General features: G+C 40.6%; 3 protein-coding genes and 1 long non-coding RNA gene across 9 annotated transcripts in view; 1 reads left to right on the top strand and 3 right to left on the bottom strand.

Annotated features, from left to right (window-relative positions):
• Positions 1 to 2,967, bottom strand: part of LOC124391578 (protein FAM126B) — a 12,745-nt gene extending 9,778 nt beyond the window's left edge. Inside the window, exon 1 of one of the 3 annotated variants that reach the window (XM_046858247.1) lies at positions 2,589 to 2,967. The gene's annotated coding sequence lies outside the window, so the exon portion shown is untranslated. The remainder of the gene's footprint in view (positions 1 to 2,588) is intronic. The other 2 variants (XM_046858246.1, XM_046858248.1) reach the window with 2 other exon arrangements.
• A 963-nt stretch (positions 2,968 to 3,930) lies between these two features.
• zgc:162816 (uncharacterized protein LOC571260 homolog) lies at positions 3,931 to 9,710 on the bottom strand. 2 transcript variants are annotated; one of them, XM_046857066.1, is made up of 8 exons: positions 9,598 to 9,710; positions 9,301 to 9,452; positions 7,767 to 8,047; positions 6,939 to 7,119; positions 6,730 to 6,851; positions 6,460 to 6,649; positions 6,020 to 6,125; positions 3,931 to 4,591 (listed from the first exon to the last, which is right to left on the bottom strand). In XM_046857066.1, the coding sequence occupies exons 2-8, from the start codon at positions 9,450 to 9,452 to the stop codon at positions 4,502 to 4,504; spliced, it is 1,122 nt and encodes a 373-aa protein (XP_046713022.1). In that variant the 5' UTR covers positions 9,598 to 9,710; the 3' UTR covers positions 3,931 to 4,501. The 2 variants fall into 2 exon arrangements, 1 of the variants encoding a protein (XP_046713022.1); XR_006926880.1 differs by lacking the exon at positions 3,931 to 4,591 and having other exon boundaries at positions 6,339 to 6,649.
• Positions 9,611 to 11,892, top strand: LOC124390944. The gene is made up of 2 exons (XR_006926881.1): positions 9,611 to 9,728; positions 10,989 to 11,892. It is a non-coding gene; the product is annotated as an uncharacterized LOC124390944 (long non-coding RNA).
• On the bottom strand, positions 11,329 to 27,220 carry col6a2 (collagen, type VI, alpha 2). Of its 3 annotated transcripts, XM_046857064.1 has the most exons (29): positions 27,063 to 27,215; positions 23,737 to 23,833; positions 23,208 to 23,299; positions 22,413 to 23,032; positions 22,287 to 22,307; positions 22,096 to 22,161; positions 21,930 to 21,983; positions 21,101 to 21,145; positions 20,967 to 20,993; positions 20,857 to 20,883; positions 20,709 to 20,753; positions 20,570 to 20,623; positions 20,423 to 20,485; positions 20,277 to 20,339; positions 20,140 to 20,193; positions 20,021 to 20,056; positions 19,871 to 19,933; positions 19,706 to 19,768; positions 19,556 to 19,618; positions 19,362 to 19,424; positions 18,202 to 18,252; positions 18,024 to 18,122; positions 17,841 to 17,903; positions 17,530 to 17,565; positions 16,997 to 17,042; positions 16,762 to 16,914; positions 16,226 to 16,681; positions 16,101 to 16,139; positions 11,329 to 12,862 (listed from the first exon to the last, which is right to left on the bottom strand). In XM_046857064.1, the coding sequence occupies exons 3-29, from the start codon at positions 23,278 to 23,280 to the stop codon at positions 12,255 to 12,257; spliced, it is 3,051 nt and encodes a 1,016-aa protein (XP_046713020.1). In that variant the 5' UTR covers positions 23,281 to 23,299; positions 23,737 to 23,833; positions 27,063 to 27,215; the 3' UTR covers positions 11,329 to 12,254. The 3 variants fall into 3 exon arrangements, with proteins under 3 accessions (XP_046713020.1, XP_046713019.1, XP_046713021.1); XM_046857063.1 differs by lacking the exon at positions 23,737 to 23,833 and having other exon boundaries at positions 27,063 to 27,220; XM_046857065.1 differs by lacking the exons at positions 11,329 to 12,862; positions 23,737 to 23,833 and adding an exon at positions 14,186 to 15,567 and having other exon boundaries at positions 27,063 to 27,220.
• Positions 27,221 to 27,613: the final 393 nt, after the last annotated feature.

Genomic DNA, 27,613 nt, shown 5'->3' with positions numbered 1-27,613 from the left:
CCAAAGAACTGGTTTCACCGTCCGCAAAATTGATTTAAATGCTAATCTGTTTGGGTGAAGCTTTGGATCAATTGGCTGATTTGGTTATTTCCAGACCACTATATCTATTTATTACTCTTTATATTCAGATATTACTGGATTTTTGCTCAATAGGGTAGTTATAGTTCAACGTAAACCTTTGCATGGAGACTGGTTGCAGTTTGCTGAATTACTGGATTGCACCATTAAGGAGCAGGTGTTGATCCTAAAAGCAGCTCGTGTCTACATGTGACAGTATCACAGCTGCAAACTGACCAACTACAACTATCCGAAGTCCAAAAGTAGCGTGTTATATTTTGCGTACTCACACTGATGCGCCATAAACGGACGCCACCCCGAAAAATGCTATTTGATGTATACAGTACTGTACTGTATTAACATCTTAGGTTTTCATTGGGAGTGACGAGGATGGACAGGATTAGAAATAAGTTTATTAAAGGGACAGCGCATGTAGAACGTTTTGAAGACAAGGTGAGGGAGGTGAGATTAAGATGGTTTGGACATGTGTAGAGGAGGGACATGGGGTATATCAGTAGAAGAATGCTGAGGATAGAGACACCAGGAAGGAGGAAAAGAGGAAGACCAAAGTGGTCTTGTGGTGAAGGAAGACATATGCAGGAAGTTGGGTTAAAAGAGGCAGATGTAGAGAACAAATGACTATGGAGACGGATGATCTGCTGTGGCGCCCCCTACTGGGAGCAGCCGAAAGAAGAAGAAGACTGTATTAACATTTTACTCCACTTTATGATTTATAATGATATTTTTTACTAATAGATTTCATTATTTCAACATTAAACTCCATAAAAACAATTCCCTATAAGTGTTTTGGTCTATTGTGCTGAGAGTGGGGAAATCAGCCAAACAAATTAGTTATGTGTCAAATGCAATTCCGCGATAAACCGTGTGGGGGCGCGAGATTCGAACTGCAGCGGGGGATTACTGTATGATTTTGATATCAACATGCTTTTGAATAAAGGGAGTTTTACAGTTGGTTTTTAATGATGTACATTAAATAGACAAAAGTATTTCAGGACACCTGACTTTTCCAGATGCCACAAACCTGTGTGTGATTTCTCTGACTACATTAACATGACATTTTATTCAACTAAGAAACCAAAATCTGTTCCAGCATGACAATGCTCCTGGGCACAAATCCAACTCCATGCAGATATGGTTTACATGGGTTGGTACTGGAAGATCTTGAGTGGCCTCCTATAGAGATCTGACCTGTAAAACCTTCGGGAGGAATGGGAACTGATTGCACCGCAGGACTTCCCATTTACACCAGTGCCTGACTTTACCAACACACCAGCACAAATCTCCTCAAGCACACTCCAAAATCTAGTGGAACATCTGCCCAGAAGATGCTCCCAGCAATAGGCAACTAATACCAATCTAATCTTAGGTAGTAAATCTGAGCTTGTGTCCTGCAGACTATTGTGCGTTCTAAGTTGTTAAGTGTGTGATGATTTGCATCATGCAGTTCGGATTACAGGGTATAAGCGTGATGATCTACTAACATCATCACACCAACCAGCATCTGTTCAATTGAATACATCCAGGAAGATTGCAGCTGCTTCCATAAGTCTAAACTTCTCACTCATCACTCTACATTATCGAGGTCCTTTGGTGGGCAAAAAATAATAATCGAGGTTGAAATGGAAAACGGAGGTTTGTGATTGGAACAGGCTGAAGATCCTGCACTGTAACCCCTCCAGCTCTGTAAGGAGCTTACACGTGTGTGTGTGTGTGTGTGTGTGTGTGTGTGTGTGTGTGTGCCAGATAATTAAGTGTATACAGTGCCTTAAATGGGGACTTAGCACAAAGCCTAAAATAGACATCGCTAAAAAAGAGCTCAGAGGGAAGAGACAGGCGAAGGAGTGAATTGTACAGAGATCCATGAGGTCCCCTGGAATGAAGTGAGATGACAGAAGTAGCAGCATGCAGGTCCGGGGCATGAAGTAAAGCCTACACATGTGCATTTTATTGTACTGTAGAACACAAATAAATGGACAGGCTTGAACACACGGGGTTAAACTGAACAGCAAGGTGCTTCTAATCACACAATCCTGTTAACTTATCCAGCCTGGGTGCACTCTGCCCTGTAGGTTGCCCTCAGTGAGCAACCTGCACCACCATAGGTGCACTTGGTTAGATAGAAAGATCTCCAGGATGCATACAGTGTGTGACAGAACATTCTGTTCTCACAGTACCATCAAGCCATCGTGTCTTCTTTCCAGGCCAGTCTCATTGGGTCTCTCATTGACATGTTCTGCATTGCAGCCTCACGTGTGAATAAACATCTCAATGCACTCTGGATAAGGACAAAACAGAGATTCTGGCATGCCTGCATCTCAGCAGGATGTTCATGCTACAGGTCGATTTTCATTGCACAAGCCCACAATGGAAAGTACTAGAAGATATATACTGATTACGTGCCTTTTTTTTTTTACGTCATTCACGTTTCCTTTGGCACGCACATGCGTGTCGTTTGTTGCATGTATTTCTTTTCCAAATGATCATCGCAGGTTGTGTGTTTGTATACATACCGGCGGGATGCTGCAGGAGAAGCGCAGAGAAACAGGATGCTGATAGAAGCCCCCTGTGGGGCACCGGCCCAGTCTGCAGTGCGCAGCTCCGGAGCGTCCACGCGCAAATACCACGCGCATCCACGCATAGCATCACAGCGCGCACGGGCACCACCGCGAGCGCATTACAATCGAGACGTGACCATGCTGTCGTGTTGACACGCGTCGTGTCTCTCCTCTACTGCAGCTCTGCAACTCACCGGTCATGCTCGACTCCTAGAAAGATCCGGATCACCAAGGAGTCGATTCCTAAGCGCCGACTAATTTCCTCTGAGGTTTAATACAAATCCGCATCCAGCAGGTCGGTATGCGTTTAAGTTAGGCGTCGGGGGGCGGGGTAGGGGTGGAGGTGGAGGTGGGGAGGGCAAATAATTCCCATAGTATTGCTCGGGAAAAAATCGACTAATCGATTCCCTATAATGAAGCCTGGATCGGTGTTAACGCGCACAGCGCCCCTATTGGTCAACTGGAAAAAAACATCGAGCTGATTGTACGTGTCTCCTCCAGCACCTCGGTCCAGGTCCATAGAGATGCTGATGCTGTGTGTCTCACACCACACACACTTGTGCACGCTTGTATATGCGATATGCACAAAAGTATTCGGACACCTGACTCTTCCAGTAACGAGTGGTTCTTCTCTAAAAACAAAGTCACACGATTGTAAAGAATGTCCTTGGACATGATGGCGTTCGCTTGCACCAGGAAACACAAACTTGCTCCAGCATGACGTGTGCACAAAGCCGGCTCTATAAAGATCTTGAGAACACTGACTGCACCCCAGACCTCCTTAACTCCTCTTAAATCGCTACTTGACTTCTCTATCGCCTTTGTGGGATAGTAAGAAGCCCAAAATCTAGTGGAACATCTTCTCAGAGGAGTGAAGATTATTATACCAACAAATGGAGACTCAAAAGTGGAAAGGGACATTTCAAAAAGCAGGTCTTACGCTCAGGTGTCCACAAACTTTCGCTCATGCAGTATATATGGAGCTAAAGCCAGAACCAGGATCACAATTTTATAAACCACCAAATACCCTCAGACTTACCTAAAATCATTGCTGTCAGATCTTAACTTATAATTCACTATATAGCCAAAAGTATGTGGACACTCAACTGGTCTGTTAAATGAGGAGGCCTCTGTGCTCCACTTTATCCTACTGGAGGTTACATGGGCCAGCAGAGTTACCGAAACCTTCTACCTAACTCACATATTACACCCACCCCATTAAAATCAGTCTGTCTTATTACATACCCAATAATATAATCAACACAGACAATAACTTCATACTTAAAAATACAACTAATGCATTTTCTGGCTTTTTATTTACACCAAATTCTACATTAGAAAATTATACTGATCACATTTGTAAATTAAAAAATGTGGCATAAGAGCATTCAGATTCTATAGTTAGGCAATAAAAATCAAACACAGCTCATTAAAAACATTCTTGATTGAAACCGTTAGAATGACAAGTGAAAAGGTGTCCGTGTTAAAACAGGACGGGATTTTGCATAGTTGCCCGAGATTAATTTTCGAATGCGTAATAATACTTACATTTAGTCATACACTACATGACCAAAAGATTGCACACCTGAAATTCATACCTAAAGGTGCTGGTTGAACATCTCTGTCCAGATTTAGTAGAATCATCTCCAGATTTTGGGGGTGGCCAATGTGCTGATTCAGAATTTATTGCTTTAATAAAGCCATTTATATAAAACCTTGCTCCTGTGTGTGGTTTAAATGAGTATAAAGCCAATTGACTTTGATCTGGAAGAGCATTAGTGAGACCAGGTATTCATTTTGAGGAGGTTTTAAAAGCTAAATGATTCCTAAACACTCCTCATAAATGTTTTTTTTTTTCCTCCTGTAGGTTACCATCCACGTGTTGGTTTCCAGTTGCCTACAACTTTTCCTTTGGAATGGACGATGTAGACGGGATGCATCGCCGCTGTAGCACAAGCCTGTAAAGCACAATAATGTAGTCTTGAGCATTTGGATTCCTGCTGGGTTCTCCATTCAAAAAACACAAACAACTCAACGTCCCTGCGTTTTCATACATGCACCATCATATAAATACACGAGATCGGTGGTTTTCAGACTTTTTTAAGCCTCACCTGTCCTCCATTAACCCAAAGTGTAGTTGTGTTAGGTACGCTACCTGAATTTTCATTTACTTGCATTAATGACTAATTGTTTGTGAGTGTATGAGCTTTATTTTTAATACAGAAACCCATAAATGAAGATTAATGAAGAACTAAAAATCCTGCGATTTATTCCTGTCATGCCTTTATTCCCCACTAGATGGCAGTGCCCCACTGCACTATATAGACGAAGGTTTGTGGACAACTGGACATTCCAATCCACATATACCCCTGTTATGAGAACCTCAATTCTTCTGGGAAGATGTTCCACTAGATTTTGGAGTGTGCTTGTGGAGATTTGTGCTCATTCAGCCACAAAGTCAGGAACTGCTACAGGGTGAAGCGAGGAGGCCTGGGGTGTTGACTTGACCTCCAAATAGTGTAGTATGTATATAAATATGATAAAACAGTACCATCAATTAACCACTAATAAACATAACTTTCCACATGACTAGTATTTAATCTTCAATCAATCAAAATAGAAATATATGATGGAAGAAGAGCATCTTGAAGAGCATCTTCACCACACATGGCTTCCTTTAAACTCAGAATCAAAGACGAGAAGGCTGCACGTGACTGCGGTCCTGTGACTGACTGTAGTTCACTCGGGCCACTTTAAAAAAATAATAAAACAATAAAAATAAAAAAGAACAAAGGAGCACAATCACAAATTCTAGAATTCAGTGCACATCAATGTACACCAGAGGGCAGTATTTCACTAAAAAATTTCTTTATCTTGCGAATGACTTTTTATTTGGAAGATAAAAAATTGCAATGGCGTTCTTGTTTTCTCGTCTCTCACTTGCTTTTGATGATTTTGGTTGAAAAATGTAAATATTTTTTAAATTGACAGCAATTCTTGGTCGATGAGATTCGCACGAGTCTTGCGAAAAATGCATTATTTTCTGATTGGCTAATGGGAATCGTTTCGACGTCGCGATTTTGCTGCGAGACGTGGATGAAAAACGAGCGAGTGAATCCGAGGGTAAATTTTCTGTAACTGAAGAATGCTCTGGTATTTAATAATCTCACACCGCAAATAGGAGCAAAGTTATAGTTTATATATTACTTTGTTTATTCAGAATATATATCGTCTTGTATTTGTTTAATACCCTGAAACTGATAAAGACTTTATGAAACCTTTTGCTTCAGCATCCTTGAACAGATTTAAAGCAGCAATATTATTGATTATAAACCCCTCCAAAAGTATTGGTACAGCGGTAATACAATCAAGCAGTGTTGACTCACATGGTAAGGTATGAGGGACAGCATGGAGCCCAGAGGGAACTGACTGAAATCCAGATTTCCAGATACAGGTTCCACAGCGCCGTGTTCCTGAGTCATCGACACCAATCTACAGAATACATACCACAGATTAATATCCTTAAATGGTGCTGTGGAAGGATCTGAAAGTGGCACCAGCAGATCTTAACTGGACGTTGAGTCATGTCACCTTGACTTGGTTGGATTGATACATTTATCTATTCGGAGTATTCACCATCTTCTATCTGGTTTAAAGAACACACTGAAGTCCAAGTGACATGACTGGACTTCCAGGTAACCGCACCTGGATGATTGAGGATCTTCACAGACACCATGATTTTGATGAATCATATTCAAGTGAGATCGGTTTTAGCGTTCTCGAAATCGTTCAAAGTTCCCAAAATGCCCTTCATAATTCTCCTCACTTAAGCTCTGGATGGTTCTCGAAAATCGCATAGCCTGTTGGCAAACGGTTTGCTCCGTCCTGACTCAGTGCGGTCCACCCGCAATCCACCAAGAGCTGGTTCCTATGCGGGTAATGACCTATGACCCTCGTCAGCACCCGTACCGCAACGTCTTCAAGTGTGCAGGATCCAAGAAGCGACTGCTGTGCATCTGCGTGACAGACATACAAGGAATTAAAAAAGAAATTCAGTTACTGCATCCAAATGAATACTGAATTGCAGACCACTGACCGTAAAAGACATAATTTCCAGGATGGACCTCACTCAGCATAGCCATGTCTAAAACTGGGTGACTGCACGAAGGGGTGGAGCCAATGCTCGATTTCACATCCTGGATCCCGACAGCTTTTAGCCTTTTAACACAGGACATAAGGACTGCAATCAGAAGCAATATTCAACTCGCTGAAAGAAAGCACAACACGGGACACGTTAGGACATACTTCTCCACAAACTGCAACACCAGACTTGTCGTTTCCTGAGCGACCGCCTTGATTTGCAGCTCCCCCTCGCACTTGTAGGTGTTTCCACAGTGGGTGTAGATTCCTGTAAGCTCCACCCCTTCTGCGCCAGAAATTTCCTTGGCTAGCTGCAGAGCAGCAGGATCCGAGTGAGGAACACCCGCTAAGAACAGAAGGTAAAAATAAACAACAATAATTACAAATCAACTCAATGCACTTCGAATGAACTCGGAGCTTCGAGACGAGGTTCAGTTCCTGCTAAGCTACACGTGATCCTGAAGTACCTGATCTGGACCCTTTCTTTGCTCTCGAGATTCCTTGTGATGTCCTACCTTTGGATGGAGTTGTCAATTGGAGACCACTTTCTACAATGACTTTGCAATTGGACAGTTTTACATTCAAGTGTCCATCAGTAAACAGATGATAATCACAACAAATAATGGAACTGTAATGAACGAATATCCTGGAGCCACCTAGATGATTCCCTTTGTATTCTGGTTCCTCGTAAGGTTTCTTCCTCATACCACCTCAGGGAGATTTTCCATGCCCTTGCTACTTGTTCTCTCATAAGGGATAAACTTATAGGGACTAATTTATACCATTTACATGTATTTTTGTAACCCGATTTTGTAACCAAAAAAAAAAGATCTTTTCCTGTTGTGTCTGCAGGAAGTTACAGCTCTACCTCTGCCATGTTAATCTGTATTCTATGTGACTCTCAGGACATGCCTTGTCTCCTTTTGTGAAGTTTTGTAGGCATCACGAACACAAATGATCCGTCTGAAACAATCTTGCGAAAAAATCTCTTACCTCTACCCGTGTCACAATCCAGCTTCAGCCACACGTGCCAGACTTTGCCCTGCTTCAGCGGTTTCTTCTTTAGCTCCTGCAGCGCCACAGTGTTGTCCACCAGCACGTGGAACAAAGAAAGCCTCTCTGATAACTCTGCACAGCGCTTTACTTTCTCAGGGGTTAGTGGATATGCGTAGAGGATATCATCATAACCACCATCAGCATAGAATGAAGCCTCAGCCAGGGTGGACACCACGATGCACCGCCGTAACCCCCTGGTCATGATGTCAGCACACTCACTAAGGCCCAAGGAGACAAAAAATACAGAAAAAATGTTTACTCCAAGAACACCAGACTTAATCAAGCCAGTAGGAAAGTTGGGGAAAAAAAAAAAAGCAGGACATGGGGTTCGTCCAGGGCAAGGTCTGTGGAAGTGTGCACATTGTTCTCACAGTGGATCCTTGACACAAGGGATGTTGATTTTTATTAGATTTACAACGCCCGTCAAAAAATGTGGAGACAGTGTTTTTGGGACACACGGATGTTCCTTATGTTTCAACGCAACAAAGCGTAAAAAAGTCAGAAAAGAATTAGACAGTGAAGGACTGGAAGGACGTTCTGTGGACAGATGAGTCCAAATGGGACCTTTTTGTCTGTAAAAGAAGAACTGGTGCAAGAACTGGTGTCCCCCCTCCAAAAAAACACACACACACACACACACACACACACACACACACACACTCACTCACTCACTCACTCACTCACTCAAACATGGAGATGGAAGCTTAATGGTTTTGGAGTTGGAAAGGTTGGAGACTTATTCCGGAATTTGAAAGAAAAACGGTCCCAACATCGCTACTATTCCATACTTCACCATTACACCATGCGATTCCGTCTGGACTGCGGCTCATTGGGACCGACGTCACCATACGAAGCGTACGTCCAAGCACTGTGAGCGTTCTTTAGAGAACAAACAATCATCTGGAGTGTGATCCATCATTAAACGGACTTCCCAGTCACCACACCTAAATCCCAACATACTGCTCTGGGATGAACTGGATCACAAGAAAGAAATTTCCAAATAGTAAAAAAAAAGGGAAGGTTATTTTTAATGCAAATCAATTGTACATTTATATATTTTTTTGGTCAAAGTAAACTGTACAGGACCTCGATTGTTGGATAGAAAAGAAAGAAAACATGCACGTGTCTCTCAAAAACCGTAAAGGATTCCAAAAACGTATGCAGGCACCAATAGGAAAAAAATCTAAACAAATCCTTAGTCAAATATAATGCTTTTTATATATATATGTGTGGAAATAAATATAATAATATGGAAATAAAAAAACTCTAAAGGTTTTAATAAACAGTTCAGGTTCATGAAGCAGATCTTGTAGGGGTTTCTATGGAGTTTGAGAATCCATGCTGTGAATAAGTAACAGGTCTACAGATCTTTGAAGATTTGCTTCATGCAATTGGTTAATACAGAACCAACTCCCACAGTGTGTGTGTGTGTGTGTGTGTGTGTGTGTGTGTGTGTGTGTGTGTGTCTTACATTGTCTTATGGGTCTTCATGTGAGGTCGGACCTGCACCCCGAGCTTTGCGAAGCGCTCCAGCATTGCCTCCGAGTTCCTTTTCACAATATCCAGGTCCACCACGAAAGCCGGAGTGCAGAGGTCCTCCATGAACTCGGTGCTTCTGGCCATCTTGGGGAGATGATCAGATCAGATCAGATCAGATTAGATTAGAAGCAGCGTTAATAGTTTTGCACGGAAGCGGTATGTGAGCAATGACAAATAAAACTTTTGCATAAAGAAAAACATGCAAAAAAAGAAGCAAAGCAACACTCACCTTCTTCTCTTTAGAAAGCGTCTCCAGGCACAAGCTCCGCGCATGCGCAAAATGAGAACGGGGCGTAAACAGACAGCAATCCCTCCTCAAGGGATGGGCAATACCGAATACTCGATATCGTCGAAAACGATGTTAGTACCAATTTTTTTTTGTATAGTGTTTTTAAAAATAAACATTGTCCCAAAGCAGCTGTATAGAAATATAGAGGTTATAAAGTTGGAATGTGCCTAAAGGTTTGTTCCTTATAAGTTTATCTCTAATCAGCGAGAGCAGTGGGCCAAGGAAATACTGTGAAATGGTACAAGAAAGAAACCTTAAGAGGATCCAGACTCATCATCTGGGTGGCACCAATTGTCCATTTATTCTAGTTTTATTATAGTTTTTTTGAAAGCCATCTTTAGACTACAATACTTTCATTCAAACATGTCATTTTTACAGCGATCCCAAGACAGCGATCCCAAAAAAAAGAAATGGATCCTATTCACATTAAATAAATACCAAACTTGCACCCTTACTAGTTTTTAATCTACCATTTAAAATAGTTTTTGCCATGCAAATATGTCACGTGAACATTCTTTTCATGCTAACAGCTAGCGTTGCACCTGACTATTAGATTGGTATGTGTTTTTGAACATTCCATTCCACACTCATTAAACCACAGGGGCATTAATAATGATGTAGGAGGAGGTGAGGAGGCCTGAAGTGCACTCAGCATTCTGATTTTTCCCAAATGTGTTCAATAGGGTTGATGTCAAAGCTTCAGAAATGTGTCGCTCAACATCTTCCAACCCAGGGGCATGTTGAAACCGCATCATTTCAGTCTCTTTGTTCAACCAAAGATTTTCATGCTAATTTCATTTCATGCTCAAGGATCCAGAGACATCCTATACAACCATGTGCCTCCAACCATTTTGGGGAAGAACCAGGTGTGGCTGTAAAGAGGTGTTCCAATACTTTTGCCTACAGTGTACTACACATAGCCGTTTTATTTTCTGACCTGACATCACATTTAACACCGTGTTGTATTGAAAGTCTAATGTATTTTTAAGTTAGCTAGCTTGAATTCAATGTCCCAACAAATTTCCTTCACTGGATCTGGTGCATCATGTTCACGGTTGAAGTCAAGCAATGATGGAGTCACAAATCACTGGATTTTCTAAACACCACTACAGTAAAGACCTAGATTTTATGTTGGTTTGGGTGCTTGATGACTTTAAATGCTTTCTTATGGATTATTATTATCAATGATCGCACCATGTGGACTAATACTGTATATATACTGTATATATATATATATATATATATATTTTTTTATTTGACCAAAGACTATTATTACTTCAGATTTTGATTTTAATATATGAATATGCTTTTTGTGTTTTCTTTTTGTGCAGGTGTATTACATTTATCTTTATGGCATTTGGCAGACGTCCTTATTCAGAATGATTTACAGTTATCTAGTTTTACGTCTGAACAGTTAAGTGATAAGGGTTTCCTTCAAAGAATAGGATCTTGGAGGTGCTGGAATTTGATCTCACGATCGTCCGATCTGAAGTCCAACGACATAACCGATGAGCTTCTCCACCTCTACTACATGAGTTCAGATAAACTTGGTGAACCGTCTAACATAAATTCCCCCCTAACGGATAACGGGACTATGATTTTATGTGATGATGCGTACGTTTTTTATGTCATGTGTATGTTGAAACAATCAAGACAACCACAGCAACATGATTTTTTTTTTTTTACCACAACCTGATTTATTGTGTACTAACACTGAAGTTGACAATGATTTCATCCTTCGAGTGTCTACAGAAAGTTGCAAATAAATTCCAAAAACACCGATCATGAATTTGTAGAAATTTTCCGACTACATCTAATCAGGATGTTTGCTGAAAGACTTGAAGACGGCGTATCATTTGTGGTCATTGTTTCGTTTACAATTAAGTACATGAACAAAGCCTTTAATAATCACTTAATATGAAGACTTGAAACACATCACATGTACCCAAGCAGGAGTGCACTCATTAATTACAGACTATTTTTTTTGTTATCTGTGACTCATAGAAAGAAGCTGTTGTGTGACTGGTTCCCTGTGTTCCGTAAGTAAAAACGACGATGGCAAACTTGTTGAGTTGTAGCATGAAGCCTGACATTGAACCTGACTTGGACTGACACTGAGAGTCAAAATGGCTTCATTCAATCCTGAATGGTTTCTGCTGATATGTGGAAACGTCTTGCTGGTTATACAGGAAAAATCTCCAGTCTTGCTCTAGATTAGCACCTTTAGTGTGTATACAAAATGATCCAGGTAATTCGGTTAAAAATACAGAAAATTTACCAAAAGAACACTACAATGGCAGTAGACAAGTTTAACATTCAGTCAGAAATTTGTCAGTTTACTTTACTCTAGTGTCTTCTTGTTCCCCCTGTTCTCCCAAATCCATTGGTACAATATTAAGTAAACATATGAAACCCATTCTATTAAACCTGAAGAGTCGGTCAATAAAAAAAAAAAAATCGAATTCAAGACCATACATGAAAGATACATACTGCAAATTCAGATAATGACTCCAATGATCAAGCGGACTCCAATAACACACCAATTCCCCCCCTTAAACAAATGTGTGAACCTGGGACACCCCCCTAAGGTATCTCCCTCAGCAGACCCACCGAATGAAACGTTCAAAGAAGCTGGGTCTGGACAGTTGGGAGTAATCCTTTCCTTTGAAAATAGCTGTCTGGTCTCCAAGAGCGAGCTTCATCAGCACTTCCTTGTCAATGGCTTCATCTCTGCCCATGGCGATCACAGTGGGCACACCTTCTGCCCGACGCATGGAGCTTAAACCTTCCTCCAGGTTCTTCTTGTCTGTGATTCCGTCAGTGATGAAGACAAAGGAGATTTCGGCGTTGTTACGAGCCAAACGGGTGTTTCCACTCTGCAGGATGTTGTTGACGGCGTAGATGATGGCGCTGCCCACGTTGGAAGACGAATCCATGTACTTTAAGGTTGAGAGACCTTCAGTGATGACGGTGAAATTGTGAGTAAGTTTAAAGGCCACCTCCTGACGGGTTTCACCGCCGTACTGTAGCAGAGCTACACGGGCATTATTCTTGTCCTTGGCATTTTGAGCCAAGGACAGGCGGTAAGCCACCTTTTCCACAAACTCACGGACGTTCTGGAAGTTATCCGAGCCCATGCGCTCAGAGCCATCCACCAGGAATACAAGCTCAACAGGGCGTTGAACACAACTGGCCACTGCTGGCTCTGTGGGAAAGAAACACAAAAGATGGATCACAGATTAGAAACTCATAAGAAATGCTCCATTTATTATTGTGTATTCAGTTAACAGAACACTGTATGGACAAGTTTGTAGACACCTGACCATAAGATTGGTATGTAACACCCCATTCCATTTCTAGTCCCCATTAGCTGTTAAAATAACCTCCACTCTTCAGAGATGATGTTCCATGGGATTTTAGAGTTTTTTGTTTATTTAAATGCAGAGGACGTGAGGAGGCCTGAGGTGCAGTCACCATTCCTATTTATCCCAATAAGCTCTAAAGCAGGCCACTCAAGAGCTTCCTCATCTTTAAACCCATGTAAACCATATCTTTATAGAGCTGGCTTTGTGCAGGTTTGGATCTCCTGGTTCAAGTGAAGGGAAATTGTAAAGCTAAGGCATCCAAAGACGTCTTATACAATTGCTCGCCTCCAACACTGTCATAACAGTTTGATGAAGAACCACATATATATATCAAAACATCAGATGTCCCAATTCTTTTGTCTTTATAGTGTCCACCAACAACATTCCATAAATGATGCTAAGCCAAATAACAGATGTTTGCAAGAACACTAAATAGCTATCATAATGTTAGCTAGCAATTTTTCATGTTTGTTCACTTTGTGTTTGTGTTTACTAGCCCAAAAACTTAATAGACGATCATTTGCTAGCAGAGATTAACCAGTTCTCCTTCCTTTGTCTCATTTAGTTTCCAGGAAATGAAGTTTCCCTTTCTTTTGCATCTTGTTTGATGACGTGTTTGCTACACTCTTTTTACGCTGAAAGTTGAGGTGCTGCACATTTTATCGACTCTTTTCAAGCAGAACAAAGTTAGAGAGCTACATGTAGCGCTAGGAAGGCTTTCTGAGACAAACCTAAATCAGGCATGATATTTAACTAGCCAGCTAGCCAGCTTTCACAACACCATCTGATTGGTAAAAGAAAAACGACATAAGATCATGAAACCCGGACAGTAAATGATACAGTCCTGTGCTGAATACGTAATACAACATACATATATACAATATAGAAATATATTCAATGTTTTGTTCATATATTCACAAACTTATTCATTCTTTATTACCGCATTATCTGTGTGAAGCAGCTTTGAGAATGTCTGCTGTTAAACATAAAAAAGGATTGAAATATCAGTTTTATGCATTTATATGCATAAAATATCCTAAATGCATTTCTTTGAGGGTTAAAAGTTTAATACTCATGCGTATTAAACAATATGCATAGACACATACATTCGTCGTCAAGAATTTATTGAATGTACTTAAATAAACACATCCTTCTTTACGAGATTTGATATTGTATTTGTTTATTTAATGAGTTTGCAGTCCTAGAGCTAGTTTTCTAATTGCACATTTAATACAGAGAAAAAATACACACAATAATGCCAGCCGATGTTTGTATCAACTTGTATTTTTTTGTATAAGATTCAGATTTGTACGAGTCATACATAGAAATTATTCCCTTCAAATTGTTACCAGCTACCACCTAGATTCATCACATATGAAAACCTTTGCTGCAGGTTTTGCAGGTTCATGCATTTGTATGCCATGCAGTAATATCATATATAATATAATAGTATGTATATATTTTATTCCAGAGTGGCTTTAACATATTTAATCCTACATTTACTCACATATAAATGTAAATAAATGTAACGAATAAATGGAAATGGCGGTGGGGTTATGTATCCTATCATGAAAGCAGGACATGAATTCTCTAACTAGGCGTATGCCGTGAAAAATCTAAGGTCCGTCGTTGCTGTGCAAAGTGCAAAACTTGATCCTGAAAATCGTGGTGTGGTTTAGTCAAAATGCAACATTTACATATAGCAGAGTTCCGGTTATCACTGTGAAATCTCAGCCGAACGCATCCTAAAATGCCTCCTATATCCTGAGGGTTTAAAGCAGCTTAGCGTAGCATAGTTGTGCAGGCATAAAACAGTCTCACAGTCAGTCAGGATGCTTTCATTTTATCCCTTAGTTCCCTTTGTTCAAGTATTTAAAATTCAGAATGTAATAGTATTTCTAAAAAGCAGCAGGCACTGAGTTCAGGAGAGAGAGCCATTTTTTTACCTTTTTTTTTTTTTTAAACTCTACACATTTATTTTATTTTTTTGTCATAGTTAGGACCTTATCATGCTTAGAACTGATCGCCTAACTGGCCATTCGTTTTCAAGTTTTAGCCCTGAATAATAGCTGTCTCAAATGTTAGTTTAGCAAGCTTAAGATGCTTTTAGTGATTACAATATCATTGTTTTTCTCGTTTCACATAATCCTACAGCGAGGCCAAGAGCAACCAGTCCTCACCACTGAAATCAATAAAGCCATAGCCACTTTGGGTCTGCCCAGTATGGCCTAATCGTGAGCTGCAATTGCCTAACACAACCCCAAGGCTTTGTTAGGGTCACCCAGGAGATCGCCATAGACAACTCTGAAAGAGTCAATGAACAAATTAGTCCACTGATGTTTCTCGGGCCCGGTGGCGAACTTGGCTCTCTGGGCTGTGTAGGCCATTGTGGCTACAGCCCTGGTGTAGGCATCTGGGGTCTTGACCTCCTGCAGGGAGTTGAGTAAGTTTGAGACGTTTGGGACAGTAGTTGGAACAACGCTGTTTGTCCCTTCCTCTGCATAGAATCCGTGTATGGGGTACCCATTCCAAAGGGATGACACATCTGCAAGTGAGCAGCGAGACAATAGTTTTAGGAGTCTCCAAGCGACTGGCTCCGCTCACAGAGCACAGTGCAGACTAAGCTTGGACTGACTGGTTATGTTTTAGTTGTTTTTTGTTAGTTTTATTGAAAGAATTTTCAGAGCTATGAATGAATTTGATGGCCATTTGAACTGGTGTAGTGGCTATTTATTGTTACTGGTATTTCAAATGTATTATTTAGACCCTCACACATGTTTTATACTGTTCATTTACTATAATTGATTAACAATGAGGGAAGAAAATGTAAAAGCGTTTTTTTGTTCTTGTTTTTTGGATTCATAGGCAACGAAGGGGGTTAAAGCATGCTCTCATTGGTTACTTTAATATTTGTCTTTTTTGTATGATTTCCCAGTATTACAATTCAGCAATCTTACCCAAACACTTGCATTTTTTTTTCACCTAATCTTCATGATTTTTATGCTTTTTAAAAGTACAGACAGCTTTTTTATTTTTAAGTTTTTTCAGGAACCCTGTTAAAAATGAATAAAATCTTACCAGATTTGCATGGAAGCTCAGGGCAGACGATCACAGGATCTAAAACAATAAAAAAATATATATATATTACAGTATAGCTGAAACCATTTACGAGATAAGATGTGCATGTGTACCAATAGACTTACTTGGGCAGAGAACGGTCTCAATCTTGTCAATGAACTCCTCTGCTACCAGTTCAGCAAACCGCTTCATGCCCGTCACCCTGTCTTTCTTGTTGCAAGCAATGGACTTTAAGCTCTCGGACTCCTGTTCCTTCTCAAACATGTCTCCCACACCGATGGCGTTTACATCAATGCTGCTATCCGTGCAGAGGTAATTCAAGAGTGCGTCTTGATCCCGGGGGTCAAAGCGACCATCTGTGATCACCACCACGGTCACTTTAGCCTTGGAACGGCGGCTATCGCGAATCAGGGTATCGTAGGCGAATTTCAGGGCGGACGGAGTCCACGTGCCACCGGCAATCCACTCCAGATTCTTCACCGCTTCTTTGAAAGCTGAAAGGGAATCGATCTTGGAGTCATTTAGTTGGATGGCCTGGAAGGTTCCACTGTGACTGTACTGGACCACACCAACACGTGTTCCTGAAAAAATAAATAAAAAATTAATGACAAAACACACAACACCTTTTTTTTTTAGATCATGTTTGTGGTAGTTGCCCTGCCTGTCTCAGAGTGGGGGTCTTTAGCTATTGAACCCAATCTGTTGATGGTGTTGATTACAAAGTTCTTCTCCAGGGTGAAGTTTGTTAGTCCCACACTCTCAGAGCTGTCAATCACAAATACAATATCCAAAGCGCCACACCTCTTCTCACAATCTGAAACAAGCACACAGAAAGAAAGAGTAAGCACTTGGTATGTGGCACTTTATTTTCAACTAATATGACACAAGTCACTTACCACAACACCCACAGGTCTCTCTGATATAGTTCATGACATCACATTCCTGAGGAGAAAGAGATCATCATTAAATTACTAAAATCATCAGATCATAAGATTCGTATGTGGTTTTGAACAGCCCATTCTATATCTAGTTCCCATTTGTCCCCATAGTCCCCAGGTGTTCCACTAGATTATAGAGTGTGCTTGTGGAGATTTGTGCTCAGCCACAAGGGCATTATTAAAGACAGTTATTGATGTGGGTGAGGTGTGAAAGGTGTCCAAAAAGGGTTGAGGTCAGAGCTCTAAAGCAGGCCACTCAAGATCTCCTACTCCAACCCACGTAAACTTTATCTACATGGAGCCGGCTTCGTGCACAGGTGCATTGTCATGATAGAACTCAAAGCTCAAGTAAGGGGGGAAAATAAAATGCTAACGTATCCCATAGATATCCTATACGATTGTGTGTCTCCAAGTTTATGAAAGAACCGCATTTGATTGGAAATTGGGAAGCCCAGATGTATTTTCCAAATACATTTTAGGACTTTACTTACTGTAAGGCCTGGGTCTCCGTCATTACCAGGATCACCCTGTGAAAAAAGAAGGTAGAGCTCTAGAAAGTCAAAATTTACATTTTAATTAATAATTCACACCATGACTCTTTACATCCGTGATGCGCAGAAAAGCATCTCATAATTGCAAAGTTCACATTAGGCTCCACTGCTGTTAGCTATGAACAGAGTTAATAATCTGAGGGATCTGACAAAACATGGGCACAGGGTAAGTGGACATCATGGTTATAATTCTGTTCATGGTAATATAATGTAGTATCTATAACACATTAATGTTCAGTGGATCTACTTACCTTTCTACCTGGGTCTCCAATAAGACCCCTTTTTCCAGGCTCACCTTGAGGTCCAGGCTCTCCCTAACAAAGAACATAAAGAACATTCTCATTCTTCACAAAAAAGGGACTACTTTGTGCATGATTATTCTAGATGTCAGTCTCTAATGATTTAAATATCAGTCTATAGGATGATTTGCTCACAGGAGCTCCTGGTACTCCTTTCTGTCCCGGGTCTCCCTTTTGACCGCAGTCTCCTCTGCTTCCCCGAGCTCCAGGTCTACCTTTATCTCCAGGCTCACCCTGAAGATGAATGGAACAAGTTGTAAGAATGGCTTCATATGAAGTAAGATTAATCCGAGCTAAATAGAAGTTACTCTACCGTTTGTCCTCTTGGTCCAGGGTAGCTGAATCCTGGTCTGCCATTGTCACCCTGTGGAATTGGTGACAATAAAATGTCCTTAAAACATATGTTTTCATATGAAAACAATAGCCATAAAACACGCATTTAAATTCAGAAAACAGCAAAACACACAGGAAGTTCACCATGACCACTTGAACCTCAGTTTATGATAAAGAAAACGTGTGGATATTCCCAGTGTTATGCACTGAAAATAAAAATGGGCCCAGACCAGCACTCAGTTCAGAAATATTAACAAATTATTGTTATTACAGATGCCCTGTATAAATTGCTATGTGATGTGTTTTTTATTTTTACTAAAGTATCGGTATAGTATTTTATCTTTGTAGATTTAAACTACAACATACACTTTAAAAATACCTTGTCTTCAATGGTTTGGAGATACATGCATGTTCCTTTAGTTTCTATTCAACAAACTCGGTAAAAGGCAAACACAAATGCAAGAATTTGACAATACATGACTTGGACAGTTGTGGCTTTAACAGAAGAACTTGCATAAGATGTAGAACATTAGAGAAGTTGTTAGCAGAGTGCTTTTCCCCCCACCATCAATTATGGAGGAAGCGTAATGGTGTGTGTTGTTTTGGAGCAGGGAAGGAGCAGGCAACTGAACCAACATGACTCCCATTCCATTCTTCAACTCACACCATGCAGTTCCGGCTGGACTGTTGCTCGTTGGAACTGACTTCACAATACAACAAGACGATGAACCGTTCGAGTTCAGGTAACATGTTTTGCACTTGGACTGGTTTCGCGCTGGTTTGTATATTGGCAGAATACGTTCAGTTCATTCAGAGTTGTGGTTAGAAGACACAGATGTCCATACTCCATAATCTCTACACCCAACCGGTGATTTCATCTCTCTCTCTTTGGGACATTTTGTCTAATTTTTCTAATGCAAATACTAGTTGATGGCTTTAATTGTTCTTCATGCATGAGATTGTAGCTCCCATATAAAGATATAAAGAGGTTTTAGATACACAGAGGACTACATGGAAGTAATGTAATGTAACCCTGATCTGAAACCCATTCACGCCATTCACGTCCTTTGCCCTACAATGAATTGTCCTCTTTTTTATTCACTAAAACTAAACTACTATTTGCTGGAATTTTGGACGTACAATCGGTCCTGGAGGTCCTGGTTCGCCTCTTGGGCCAGCTTCACCAGGGTCACCACGGCTTCCCTAAAAGAAGTAAAAACAACACTGCAATATTTTCCAGGTTTCAGTATTTCTCAATTCTGATTCCAATCGGAGTATTAAGGCTGATAAAGTTTTCCTCTACATAATCAGACTTTATTGTAATGGGGTCTTACGTTTCTTCCTGGTTCTCCGATTGCTCCTGCTGGACCTCTTGGTCCTGGAAGTCCTTGATCTCCCTAAACACATGCAGAAAATTACAAGCTTCAGCTGTGAATCCATTCACAATACTTATAGCAATAAAAGATCATTGGGATGATAATGACCTTGGTTCCTTTACTGCCGTTTTCACCCGCAAAACCTCTTACACCTTCAGATCCTGGTTCACCCTGAAACACAACCATTTCTCATTAATGAGTGCTGCTCTATTTCCATGGAAACATTTGATGAGACAATATCATTCCCCAAATACAAAGCTAAACAGTCCATACCTTTTCCCCGGGTGATCCATTTGGTCCCGGACTTCCTTTGGGTCCATAGTCTCCTCTTCTTCCCTGTTGAGGCAAAAGAAACATTTTTTTTTTTAGATTTGTTTGTTAATATCCCTTTGGACACATGGCAGTAAACATGTTTGCACTTACAGGGTCACCTTTAGGTCCAGGACCTCCAGCAGTCCCCTGGAAAACAAGATAAGTGTTTAGTAGTAGATGCATTTTTAAAAAAATATATAAAAAACAAAAAAATATATGCAAATACTAACTTTAGGACCCTTCTGACCAGGGGTACCTGGTGTGCCTGGACTACCTCTTTCACCCTGCAGGAAGTGTGATAAAGATGATTATTATGATTATGTTTATGATTATACTAATTAATTATTATTACTTAATCATTAAGTACCTTGGGGCCAGCATCTCCTGGATCGCCCGACGGTCCTGCTCTCCCAGGTCTACCAGGATCTCCCTAGAAGCAAATCTGATTTTAGATCACTGCTCAATAAAAGAACAAAATGATGTTCAAATTTTTCTGTCAAACGAATTAAACACCTTCTCTCCATCAGTTCCTTTTGGGCCACTATCTCCTACATCTCCAGGATATCCATCAGGACCCTGTTAATAGAGTAAAATCAACACACTTTCAAAACACTGTCTCTTCAGTTCTTATTTAACTAATGCTAAACATCACACACGTACTTTGTCACCCGGTTCACCTTTACAGCCAGGAGCCCCAATACGGCCAATTTTGCCCTGAAAAGAAAAAAAAAAGATTATTTTTTTCAATTAATTCCTCAATTAGACTTAACGTTTATCCGTTTCAGTCTACCGCTCCCACCTTATGCCCGTCAGTACCATTGCGTCCTGGAAACCCTGGAACTCCCTGAAATAGGACAGATCAAATAATACTTAGAGCCAGAACACTTTCAAATTCTTAATCTGTATTAAATATGAGTTACAAAAGACAGAATGATGTATGTCCTTACCCTCCTTCCTTGTGAGCCAATTTCTCCCTATGGTTAAAAAATAAATTAATATTTGCATATATATTGTATAAATGTTGAGTTGTTTGTGATACCCCATACACAAATCTTACCCTTTCCCCTTTGGGACCACGTTCTCCCTAAAATAATAAAAGGTAAATACAGAAAAACAGATGTCAGTCACATATCGGTCAAATCGAAAAATCTGTAAATTGAGAAACTGAACGGATAATAAAGAAATACTTGCTTTGGGTCCAGGGAAACCAATAGGACCTTCAATACCAGGATCACCCTGTTAGTAAACACAAAATACAATTCTGGTCATTTACATTTACTGTATTAAGCAGAAACCCGTATCTAGAGAGGCAAAGTAGTGACCGCTTGATGACGCTGGGGTTTTAACAACCTTTCGATTAAAATTCCAGCGTCTTGGGGTCGTTTCGAGCAGTGAAGGTTGGAGATTTATTCCGGGTGAACGGAATACTGAAGCAACATGGCTACCATTCCATACCTTAACTCGCGCCGTGCAATTCCGTCTGGACTGCCGGCTCGTTATAACCGTGTTTACAGTACAACCAGACAATGAGCTGAAGCGTACGTCCAAATTCTGTAAGTGTTATTTAGAAAGAAAACTTCTGGCTTGAGGCTTCAATCGCGGACCACGTCCTGCTACCGAGAATGGAAAGTTACTGTGAAAGGTTCAACTCAAGAACCATGAGCTTTGATTTAAAATGTATTCAATAACAGTGGCTTGCAATAGCCATGAATAGTTTTCCTTTCGAGTGCCAATCAGTGAACAGTTAATAACCTCAACAATGATAGAAGTATAATAAATGGATGATGAGGACGGGTTCACTTTCGAGTCTGGCTGCTCTGAAGGTTTCTTTCTTGTAGCATCTCAGGTTAATTTTTCCTTGCCACAATATTTACATTTGTAATCTATTTGCTTCTCTAAAGCTGCTTTGGGATAATGTCAAGTGTTGAAAGAGCTATCATTATGCTAACGCAAGTTCACGATCAAAGACTCGAGACCACGTTTAAACCTTTCCAGGACGCCATCAATAGTTTGTACTTACAGGTTGTCCTTTGAGACCTTTAGGACCTGTAGGACCACTGTCTCCTTTGGCTCCCTGTAATGAACAATAAAAATATGAGTTGGAGCAACATTAAAAAAAAGAAAAATACATACCAGCTTTTATACTGACAGGTGAATTTTGGGAATATGATCTAATCCCAACTCACTTTCTGTCCACTGGGACCATCTGGACCACGTTGTCCTTGTGTTTGAAGGCATTTTACACTGTAGCACTGTTTAGAAAAGAAAAGACAAAATTACAGACAAAACAGGGTATTGAATATGTAGGCACTAGTATAAATATCCATTACTTTTAGAGAGCATGTGATGGTTTTGTTGTGTTGCATCAAGGTCTTACCTCTTGATAAGCCAGGTGCAGCTGGAAAAAAAAAAGAAGGCAAAATGAAACAAGTCCCTCACACAATACATGCTATAGAGTTCAAACGAAGCGTATACGAAGCCAACGTATAGCGCAAAACCATACCATGGTGTTTAAAATGCGGTCAATGTGCTTGGTCAAAATCTCAGGTCGTCCTCTGGAGAGATCGACAGCCATGAATTTGTCGCGGTAAACCCCAGCAGGAGAATTAGCGATTTCTTGAAGGCCGATTTCATCCAGGTTGTTAGAGGATGCTATGGAGAATAACTTGATGCCCTTTTCCCGAGCCTGCTCTGATGCCATTTTGATGCCATCGCAGGGGCTCCCGGTCACGTGACCGTCGGTGATGACGACCGCAAAGCGTTGCGTCTTGTTGTGTATGGTCGCACCTAAAGGTTTGATCATGATCTCCTCAGACATTCTCTTGATGGCACAGTCAATGAAGGTGCCCTTGCCTAAGTAGCGGACCTTCTTTAATTCGGAAATGAAGTGATCCTTGGTGGTAAGTTCGCTAATGATCGACTGGTTCATGGAGAAGTGGAGTCCACCGACAGTCCAGCTGATCTTCACCTTGCCCTTGTACTCATGGTCTTCCAGCTTTTCGACAAATAACCGAGTGAAATTTGTGATGCTGTCAACCAAGCTGCCTGGGGGTGGCTCCTGCAGGGCAATGGTCTCGGATGTATCGATAACGAAGTACAAGTCTATTGGGCATTCTTCTATTTCTGGAGAATAGAATAGAGAAACTTATTATTGTAGAAACAGTGTGTTAAGAAAAAGGAGAAGTAATAAAATCGAAGTAAATACAATAGTTATTAAATAACACTATATTGGTATTGATACACACACTGTAACAATGCACAAATAAACAGCAGATACATTCGAGTGGGTAGAACTCACTATGACAGTCCAGCGCCTGGCCAAATGATGCCATGTGCAGTAAGCACAGGATGATCGCTTTGAACAGCATCATCCTCCTCTTCCAAAAATTTCTGAATGAAAATATATCATTAGTGACATCATCATGAACATGTTAAAAAGTAATCTAGTGAATGATAAAATGATTATTTAAGATTAAGTTCATTAGAGGTTCACTAGTTCTTTCCTCCTGGTCACAGTTCAGCACTGTCAATCTGATACTGTTGGGCCCTTGAACAATGCCTTGGCTCTCTTGGCTTTCTTCTTCTTCAGGCTGCTCCCATTAGGGGGCGCCACAGCAGATCATCCGTCTCCATACCACCCTGTCCTCTACATCTGCCTCTTTCAAACCAACTACCTGCATGTCTTCCCTCACCACATCCATAAACCTCCTCCTTGGTCTTCCTCTTGTCCTCCTTCCTGGTGGCTCCATCCTCAGCATTCTCCTACTGATATACCCCATGTCCCTCTTCTGCACATGTCTAAACCATCTCAATCTCGCCTCCCTCACCTTGTCAAATCAGCATCTTCAGCTCTGCTACCTCCAGCTCCACATCCTGTCTTTTTTGTCAAAGCCACTGTTTATAAAAACAAGACTTTAACCGTCTCTGCAACAAATAAAGTCATAATCATCTTTATCATCATCGGTCCTCAAATCAGTTTGATTATTCCTCATGTCTACTGACCGCACTGGAGTTCATCCGTGTGGCCACTTCGTTTTTGTGGAATTTTCCCCAATTTCCTCCTTTCAGATCTCCCTTAACCTGCGACAGCTACCAATCAGGGAGGGTGAAGGTGCTTTTCCTGAGACACATTTAGCCAGCTGCCTCATTTTTTTTTCCGATCTGCTGCTCATACAACGTCAGGGGGCAGCGTAACACACTTGGAGTATAACGCTCTCCATTATCCATGTGTAGCAAGAAACCATATATCAACCTGTCCTACAGCATGGCCAGTTTAGTGTAAAACTACATTGTCCATTATTACAAGTGAAATAGAATTAAATTGAATTTATCCGAGTTTTTTGGGAGCCTGAGTGACCTAAATGATTAAACACCAGCAGCTCTAAAATCCCTCGTGATGCAAAGAGGCGCATTCTTTAAAAAATTTCCCTGACCTTTTGAGCTTCACCTCCAGAACCAAGACTTCAGTTGATGATGTGCACCCGGAACATGTGTCACATACTTGGAATATATCTGAAGGTCTAGTTTGCAGAATAGAGCCCTGGCTTCAATACAATCCTTTTAGATCTGGACACACTCATTTCTGAGCTGACAAAGACAAACGGCTTGGATGCACATTTCCTTTAGTCAGACATGAACATCTCTGACACACATCTGATGCTGCACTGTTCATTAAGCACCACTTGTAAAGAAATCTCCATTTCCATATCCATTCTATCACATTTGCACATTTATATAATCAATAATAAATGATAAAAGCAGTGTTCATTTTGAAAAAAAAAAAAAAAAATACATCTGCAGCATGTACGTCCTGTTAGCACTTGTTGTAGTTCCCATTTTAACCACAAGGTGTCATCTGTCAAACTGCAAATTATTTTATTTTTGACAGTTCAAAAGGGTGAATTAGCATATGATGGCTAATATACTATATGTTATAAGGATCGGACATCACAAATCCTTGAATATGAATAATGTGGATATGTGATTCCATCACAGAACCTTTTAACATGCACAGGTCATGGTAACGTGCAAATCAAAATCCAAAAATCCAGAGCTCAGCAGTTTTCTGAACAGAAATGCCTTGTTGAGCAGTGTCTATGGTAACTCAATCACTGTTGACAGCTGTGGTGAGCAGAAAAGCATCTCAAAGCTTTACCTGCGGGAACTTTAGCATATTGAAGATGACGAAACTAAATTCTGTGGCTACAGATGGCATGACTGATAAATACAGGACAGTTGAGGATGGGGTATAAGATCATTGCTATAAGACCAATTCACTGACCAGATGTCAGTGACCACTGATGGTCATGAAGACACCCCATATATAAAATTCCAATACATTAGAATATTAATGGGCAATAAAAAGAAAGCGGTCATCAGACTGGACACGCAGCAGACACTATTACAAATGGACACGTTGGTGGGTTACATGTATTACTGGTATCTAAGATCTTATCAGACAGGCCAGTTGTGTGTCCACTGATGGGTCTCAAGTGCTTTATGCAAGTCAGTGTCAATAGATAGTAACTGATCTGTTTGAATGTTTCATTGGGCCCCTGGGGAAGGCCCCCTGGGGAAGGGTTTCATGTCATGGCAGACCCTTACTTTTAAATAAATTTGCTGATGTATCAGCATACACTTTCCTACATGGGGTGTATACAGCATTCTTTCATGTACACTATATGGACAAAAGCACCTGAATTTTCCAGCCATATGTCAATCTTCCTTAAGCTGTTACCACAAACTTGGAAGCACACAATTGTAAAGGATGTCTATAAATGCGGTAGCATAGATCATCTTCACTTGGAGACCCGAACCAGTTCCAACACGACAATGCTCCTGTGCACAAAGATATGCTTTAATGTGCTGAGGTTGAAGATCTTGAGTGGCCTGCTATAGAGCTTTGATCTCTGACACCTTTGGGATGAATTGGAATGCTGATTGCACTCCAGGCCTGTTTATTCCTCCCACATTAGTATCTGATCAAAATTAAATCCTTGTGGCTGAATGAGCAGAAATCTTTATCAGCACACAAATTTCATTCCCAGAAGAGTGGAGGTTCAAAAAACACATCTTATCCAGTATATTTACAGTTTAGTACTGTAATCTTTTACAGAGCATAAAACCCCTTAAAAATAAAGCTTAAACTGATGTAAAGTGAAAGGATATGCTGCGATTTGAATACACGTCTGCTTGATCTGTAACTCAATACCTTAACCACAATTACATCAACCACTGAATTTACTCACTTTATTAAAGCTAATTACAGCGGCTCAGTGGGTAAAGTTACAACAAGGCCCTGAAGGTTGTGTGTTCAAATCCCCCACTACCAAAATGCAATAGTTGGGTCTTTGAGCTTTGGATCTCAGTTGCAGCTGCCAGCAATCACAAGTCACTTTCTTGTTTTAAAAAGGATCAGGGAAATGTTTATAATGTTACCGTTAAAAAAAATGCTGATTATACAGCACTTTATCCCCACCAACCGCCAATAAATCTGTGTTCTTCGATGTAGGATGCTGTCCAGGATTCACTCGAAATATATACAATGAATCTTACAAAACAATACAAAAAAAATTTAATGTTTAAATAGTTTTAAGATTTATAGCCTGAAGTTCAGATTGGGCCTAAAACTGCACTGGTGCGAAACGGAATACATGGTCATGTGCTGGTGTCAAGGATGAACTTTAACTGTCAAACATCCACTATTTCATCTGGGAAAAAAAAAAAGGGAAAGCATTCCTCGCCTATACAGACTGACTTACTGATGTACTGTACATGATCTCCTGTTTGGATGTATGAGCATACATTCTATAATTCACACAGAGCTTTTGATTTGGTAATTTGCACAATATTTGATTTATCTTCATCTCGACCAAGCGAAGGACCAAATCTTCAAATTTTGCTGCTACAATCCAGTGCACAATAATAAACAATATTGTTTTACATATTTAGTTGCATGCTCAGAGGTTTGCACACTTATGAAGCACAGCTTAATATTTTTCCAACAAGCGCACACACACACACACACACACACACACACACACTTGCAGCAACACAGACCCTATGGTTCTAATAAGAATCTTTTCTCCATCAACTTGGCTGTGAGAACCTCAAGGAGAAGGTAGTTTTTCAAAAAAGTTGACACTCAACTCACCTCACTTCACTCAGAGCCGGATCAGAAATCCTTCAGGATATCCGGGAATAATTAGAACATACAGTCTATCTAGAGTACATCCCGACAAAAAGTGAAGCTGGAAAAGGGCAGAGACTCAGCAGAAGGCAAGAGAACTTACCCTGTGTGTGTGTGTGTGTGTGTGTTTCATGTGTTCCTCCTCCTTGAAACACCCTCCTTCCTTCTGAAGACCGGTGGAGAACTTTGTGCACACACGGGGGAGCTGTGAGTCCACATAGCTGAGCCCATTTTCTTCTCCCATTTTACATTCCCTACTCATTTCATTAAGAGAAGAATAGAGCTTGAGATGGCGGGACAGGGGTTGGTCTGGAAATCAAGTTCTCCTTATCCTTGAGTTATCCATTAAAGGCCTTGCCATACCTATGAGATGGTTAGTGTCCATCTGGGCCACCAAACTCTTCTTGTACACCTCAATAACTAAAACAGGTTACTGTATCAAAACCAAATCAGTGCTTTATGCCATAGAACATCTGACTGCTTTGCTCGTGAATGGTGCAGACGAAAAACATCAC

The sequence above is a fragment of the Silurus meridionalis genome, chromosome 9 (assembly GCF_014805685.1).
Source record: "Silurus meridionalis isolate SWU-2019-XX chromosome 9, ASM1480568v1, whole genome shotgun sequence".
NCBI classification, from domain to species: Eukaryota; Metazoa; Chordata; class Actinopteri; order Siluriformes; family Siluridae; genus Silurus; species Silurus meridionalis.
This window is presented reverse-complemented; position numbering and strand designations above follow the sequence as displayed.